The 6,653-nt window shown below is 45.9% G+C and overlaps 1 protein-coding gene across 1 annotated transcript; it reads right to left on the reverse strand.

The window, feature by feature from the left end:
- Positions 1 to 543: 543 nt before the first annotated feature.
- On the reverse strand, positions 544 to 3,058 carry CALHM6 (calcium homeostasis modulator family member 6). Its single transcript, XM_019966974.2, has 2 exons — positions 2,301 to 3,058; positions 544 to 1,046 (listed from the first exon to the last, which is right to left on the reverse strand). Exons 1-2 carry the CDS (start codon positions 2,826 to 2,828, stop codon positions 624 to 626), a joined length of 951 nt encoding a protein of 316 aa, XP_019822533.2. The 5' UTR covers positions 2,829 to 3,058; the 3' UTR covers positions 544 to 623.
- Between the last annotated feature and the right edge of the window lie 3,595 nt (positions 3,059 to 6,653).

The following is a 6,653-nucleotide window of genomic DNA, read 5'->3' on the forward strand; positions in this document are numbered from 1 at the left end:
GTATGGATGTGAGTTGGGTAAAGTGAGCTGAGCGCCGAAGAATTGATGCTTTTGAACTGTGATGTTGGAGAAGACTCTTGAGAGTCCCTTGGACTGCAAGGAGATCCAACCAGTCCATCCTAAAGAAGATCAGTCCTGAGTGATCTGGAAGGACTGATGCTGAAGCTGAAACTCCAGTACTTTGGCCAGCTGATGCAAAGAGCTGACTCATTCGAAAAGACCCTGATGCTGGGAAAGACTGAGGGCAAGAGGAGAAGGGGACAACAGAAGATGAGATGGTTGGATGGCATCACCAACTCAATGGACATGAGTCTGGGTAACCTCTCGGAGTTGGTGATGGACAGGGAGGTCTGGCATGCTGTGGTTCATGGGGTTGCAAAGAGTTGGACACCACTGAGAGACTGATCTGAACTGAACTGTCACACTGAGTGAACCATTTAACCTTGCTTACTTTTTAAATAAAATAATAAAAAGATAAAATTCTAAATTTCTATTTTATTTAATATTCTATGTTTCCATAACTTGGAAGACCAAACAGAGGAGTCATAAACAATACCCACATTTATTTTTTTTAAAGGAATCAATAATTCAGAAGAGCTTTCTTTTCTCATTCATTAACAAGGTCATAAGTCTGTAGTGCTGTTCATATCAGATGAATCTACAAAGCCAAGAACAGGAACCATTGCATCTTCTTCAGAAGATGTGCTACTTTGATTCTTCTGTTTTTTGTTCACGTATTTGTGCAAAGTGCTGTAGTACTGCTCCTTTGGATTGAAAGTATATAGTGATGAAATCTGCTGCCAGTCTTTAATGCTTGGAGTGTTGTATTCCTGTGGATGTGAGCACTCAAAGAAACATTTGATATTTTCTTTCGCCAGTTGCATTGCATGTTCTGTGGCTTGACTTTTAAGAATCTGTTGCTCCTGTTGCAAATAGATTTTCCAAAATTTCAGCTGCAGGTAACTAACTGGAGACAGGCATCGAGTGATTGATGTACAAATCAGGAGGAGGATGATAACAACTGCTATCAGGACCCAGCCTAACACCTTAGGTAAACACAACAAAACAGTGATTTAGTCACTTAAAAAAATTTTTTTTAATCAACAGGTAAAATTTGAACTACTCAGAGTTAAGATGATGAACAAGCAACAGTTAGGTCTTATTCCCTTAAGAGAAAGAAGTGGCAGTAACCCCTCCCCCCACCCCTCAGTAGAATTACTTGCTTGACAAGACAGTCATTTTCCAAATCATGTTAAGGATCCACGGAGGAGCTTATATGTGGAATCCCTGGAACTCAAAATGTGGAATTTCGGAAAATCCAGTGAAACAAGTATTCATTTCCAAGAACTTCTGAGCTTTACAAGCCCAGAAGCAGTGTGGGGTGATGGCTTTAAAGTCAGGCAGACCTGGACTCAGTGTACCCACTGTTACGACAAAAGAGAATGATAATAGAGATCAAGGACCCAGCAAGGTGTCGGGTGTGGGGCACAGAGCAGATCCCTGACACAAGAGAGTGCCTAAGTGCCTTCCTCCTTTCATTAGTAATACTCAATTTTTTACAAAAACCTATAATGGGCTTCCCGGGGGCTCAGATGGTAAAGTGTCTGCCCACAATGTGGGAGACACGGGAGAAATGGCTACCCACTCCAGTACTCTTGCCTGGAAAATTCCATGGACAGAGGAACCTGGTAGGCTACAGTCCACTAGGTCTCAAAGAGTCGGACACGACTGAACCACTTCATTTTCACTTTCATAAGGGAAGAGACTCTGAAGACACACGCATATGTAAGACTGAAACTACTTTAAGTCAACTATACTCCAATTAAAGGGAAAAAAAGAAATAGCACCGAGATGAAAGAAAGAGAGGGGAAGAGACGGAAGGAGGGAGGGAAGGGGTAGGGAGAGAGAGAGAAAGAAAAAAAAAAGATAGATGATGTGCTGTGGTAAGTCATTTCAGTCGTGTCTGACTCTTTGCGACCTTATGGACTGTAACCCGCCAGGTTCCTCTGTCCATGGGATTTTCCAGGTAAGAATACAAGAGAAGGTTGCCATTTCCTTCTCCAGGGATGGAACCCTCATCTCTTGGGTCTCCTGCATTGGCACTTTACCACTAGCGCCACCTGGGAAGCCCTGGGAAGATAGATGACAGATTTGCCTATCAGCTCATTTGAAGCCAACAGCCATTCTAGTTAGCTTGCCTTCGGTGTCAGGAGAAAGGGGACGCATTTCCACCTCCCATCCGCCCCGCAGAAGCCGGTCCCTCTCCGACCCCCGCACCGCATTCTGCGCGGGCGCCCGACCTGCGAGTGCGCCGTGAGCTCCTTCTGCAGCTCCTTCTGCAGCTGCTTCACGTCGGGCGCCTGGGCCTGCTGGCAGGGCACCAGCGGCAGCTGGGCGGCGCAGCGCGGGTCGCGGCCCGCGCACAGGTACCGCGCCAGGACCTCGCTCCCGCTGGCGGCGCATTCATAGAAGGCGCCCCCGAGCAGCGCCACGGCCACCCAGGTGAGCGGCGCCACCGCGGCGGTGGCGCTGATCTGCGCGCACACCAGGGCCCCGCGCAGCCCCGAGCCGCAGCTCCGCGCGCAGCAGCCGGTCAGCAGGCGCCAGGTGCGCGCGCTCAGCACGTAGCCCAGGAGGAAGAGCGCCAGCGCCGGCACCAGCAGGAAGACCAGACCGTAGGGCAGGTTCCAGGCGACGCTGCACGGGCACTGGAACACCGTGGTGGAGAAGATGCGCTCCCCGCCCGCCGTCAGCAGGCTCACCAGGCAGTAGCCCAGAGCGTTACGGTGTTTGAGGTGCAAATTCAACACCTCCCGAAACTTCTCCATGGGTCTCCTACCCTAGGGAGCCGTGGACAAGGCTCGGCTGCTTCTGCCTCTTCGCCGCCCAGCTCCTGAAATGATTTGGGAGATCTGGCGTTTGCCCGTGCCCCGCCAAGTAGCACCTTCCAAAAAAGGGAAGAGGGTTTCTCAGGGTGTCTTGAGCTTTCGCTTTCTTATTTCAACCCAACTAATTGTGGCAGATCCAAGCACACAGGCCGCCGACCTCCCCATGCCCACCCCTTTCCAGAAGCAGGCGCATTGGTGACCTTTATCCCTCAATTGAGGAACTCTGACTGAGGGAAGATAGGGCCTGTTCCACTGTAGCTTTTGTTTCCTCCACACTGACAAGGAACCAGGGACTTTCCTTTCCCTTAATGATCCCTTTATGGAAAGAATACTTTTTACTTGAGTTAACTGGGGGAAACACCAACTTTTCCTCTATTGCAGCCACCCTGGCTCCTAAACCAACTCCCAATCAGACCCAGCAGTTACCAGCAACAACAAACCCCCACAAACCTCGATGATTTACAGGAAACATTATTCAAGGGCAAATTTCCAGTTTCTCTTATATAAACTGAATTGCAACAAAGCCCCGCTCAAATTCCAGTATATCCATGATATTCTGCCCCCTTCCTGTCTCCCTTCTGAACAGAACTGCCACTTTTCTCTCCTCAACCTGATCTCCTACAGGACATTAGCCTGAATATACTGTATTGACTTCTACCTCTTTTTCTCCCCACTCAGGTACGTCCTAACACTGGCAGTACATAGAAGTGTATCAAATCCTTACCCAGGGGCCACCAAATTGATCAGCAGAGGAGCAGGGTACTGGCTGTTCAAAAAACACTAGTTGAACCAAAAACACTTTAAACGACAACTACCTCTAACTAACGTGTTGTTTCCTCCACTTTCAGTTTGCTCAGAGCAGCATTCCTCTGACAAGCTAAAACCACTTCTGTGAAACTGAGCCTTACTCTATGTGGCTCTAGAGTGAGGTGAGGTGTACTCGAAAGAACATGGGTTTTGAAGTCAGGTGCATTTTGTGTGTGTGCGTGTGTGTTTAATACATTATCTTCTCTAAGATTCACCATCCTCATTCGTAAAAACAGAATATAGTGCAGACAGTGAGATTGTTGAGACAAGTGAGTAGCATCCATAAAGTGCTTTGATATGCAGGATGTGCCTGTTAATGGATGTCCAGTGTGAGAGATTACCTTTTGCATTGCAACTTTAGGAAGAGACAACAAATAGCTGTGTAGTATTTAAGAATCCAAATGAATGCTCCATTTTAGACCAAGAATTGTATTCAGTGACTACCTTCAGAAAATCGCTGTGCCCTCAGTTGTCCATTTCACCTCGAGGAGGGGGAGGTGCATTGATATAGAGTCTGGGTGGGCAGGTGAACTGCTTGCTGCTCAAGCCTATCCACTAGGTTTGCCTTATTTTTTCTGGGAAGAATAAGTAGCCTACAGAGCCGAGTGAATTGTTGCAGAGAAGGCAGGAAACACCCTATTCTTAGTCCAACTTGCCTTTTTAGCTATCTCCCACCACCAGTGCCTGGCACAAAACCACCATTCCCCAGCACTGTGATGAACAACTATTCTCTCTGTTTGAGTGTTAAGAAGCTGTCCCCAGATAAATGTCCTTTGTGTCACGCCGGGCAGATGGGGCCTCTTCTCTGAGGTTAGACCAGGTACTTCCAGGTTCTGTGTAAACTTGCATCTAAGTTGCATGTTTGCAGCAAATCACTTCTGCTATGACTATCATCTCTGTAATCCCACATCTGCAGAAAAGCTTCCTTCCCTTATCCTTTGGGTTACTCAACACTCCTCTTACTGATGGAGTCTTCACCGCCAGCACACTCCTCTGAGATGTTGTCTCCCCTTCCACGATTTTCACATACTGTCATGAACAAATACCACTCTGTCAACACTTTTGTGTAGATGGCTTTATCCATATCCCTCTTAATAGTAACAGAGCTAAAATATACCTTCCCATTCTCTTGAATGAGATATATTTATTTTCCCACTTCTCAAAACAAGAGGGAAGGCTGGCATTCTCCCATTCAGTTCAGTTCAGTTCAGTCGCTCAGTCATGTCGGACTCTTTGCGACCCCATGAATTGCAGTACGCCAGGCCTCCCTGTCCATCACCAACTCCCGGAGTTCACTCAGACTCACGTCCATTGAGTCAGTGATACCATCCAACCATCTCATCCTCTGTCGTCCCCTTCTCCTCCTGCCCCCAAAGCCTCCCAGCATCAGAGTCTTTTCCAATGAGTCAACTCTTCACATGAGGTGGCCAAAGCACTGGAGTTTCAGCTTTAGTATCATTCCTTCCAAAGAAATCCCAGGGCTGATCTCCTTCAGAATGAACCGGTTGGATCTCCTTGCAGTCCAAGGGACTCTCAACAGTCTTCTCCAACACCACAGTTCAAAAGCATCAGTTCTTCCGTGCTCAGCCTTCTTCACAGTCCAACTCTCACATCCATACATGACCACTGGAAAAACCATAGCCTTGACTAGATGGACCTTTGTTGGCAACGTAATGTCTCTGCTTTTGAATATGCTATCTAGGTTGGTCATAACTTTCCTTCCAAGGAGTAAGCGACTTTTATTTATTTATTTATTTATTTATAAATTTTATTTATTTTTTTTACATCTCAGTGCTTTTATTTTATTTATTTTATTTTATTTTTAAACTTTACAATATTGTATTAGTTTTGCCAAATATCAAAATGAATCCGCCACAGGTATACTCGCATTCCCCATCCTGAACCCTCCTCCCTCCTCCCTCCCCATACCCTCCCTCTGGGTTGTCCCAGTGCACCAGCCCCAAGCATCCAGTATCGTGCATCGAACCTGGACTGGCGACTCGTTTCATACATGATATTATACACGTTTCAATGCTATTCTCCCAAATCTCCCCACCCTCTCCCTCTCCCACAGAGTCCATAAGATTGATCTATACATCAGTGTCTCTTTTGCTGTCTCGTACACAGGGTTATTGTTACCATCTTTCTAAATTCCATATATATGCGTTAGTATACTGTATTGGTGTTTTTCTTTCTGGCTTACTTCACTCTGTATAATAGGTTCCAGTTTCATCCATCTCATTAGAACTGATTCAAATGTATTCCTTTTAATGGCTGAGTAATACTCCATTGTGTATATGTACCACAGCTTTCTTGTCCATTCATCTGCTGATGGGCATCTAGGTTGCTTCCATGTCCTGGCTATTATAAACAGTGCTGCAATGAACATTGGGGTACACGTGTCTCTTTCCCTTCTGGTTTCCTCAGTGTGTATGCCCAGCAGTGGGATTGCTGGATCATAAGGCAGTTCTATTTCCAGTTTTTTAAGGAATCTCCACACTGTTCTCCATAGTGGCTGTACTAGTTTGATTCCCACCAACAGTGTAAGAGAGTTCCCTTTTCTCCACACCCTCTCCAGCATTTATTGCTTGTAGACTTTTGGATCGCAGCCATTCTGACTGGTGTGAAATGGTACCTCAAAGTGGTTTTGATTTGCATTTCTCTGATAATGAGTGATGTTGAGCATCTTTTCATGTGTTTGTTAGCCATCTGTATGTCTTCTTTGGAGAAATGTCTATTTAGTTCTTTGGCCCATTTTTTGATTGGGTCATTAATTTTTCTGGAGTTAAGCTGTAGGAGTTGCTTGTATATTTTTGAGATTAGTTGTTTGTCCGTTGCTTCATTTGCTATTATTTTCTCCCATTCTGAAGGCTGCCTTTTCACCTTGCTAATAGTTTCCTTTGTTGTGCAGAAGCTTTTAAGTTTAATTAGGTCCCATTTGTTTATTTTTGCTTTTAT

Source organism: Bos indicus, chromosome 9, assembly GCF_029378745.1.
Source record: "Bos indicus isolate NIAB-ARS_2022 breed Sahiwal x Tharparkar chromosome 9, NIAB-ARS_B.indTharparkar_mat_pri_1.0, whole genome shotgun sequence".
In the NCBI taxonomy this organism is placed as follows: domain Eukaryota; kingdom Metazoa; phylum Chordata; class Mammalia; order Artiodactyla; family Bovidae; genus Bos; species Bos indicus.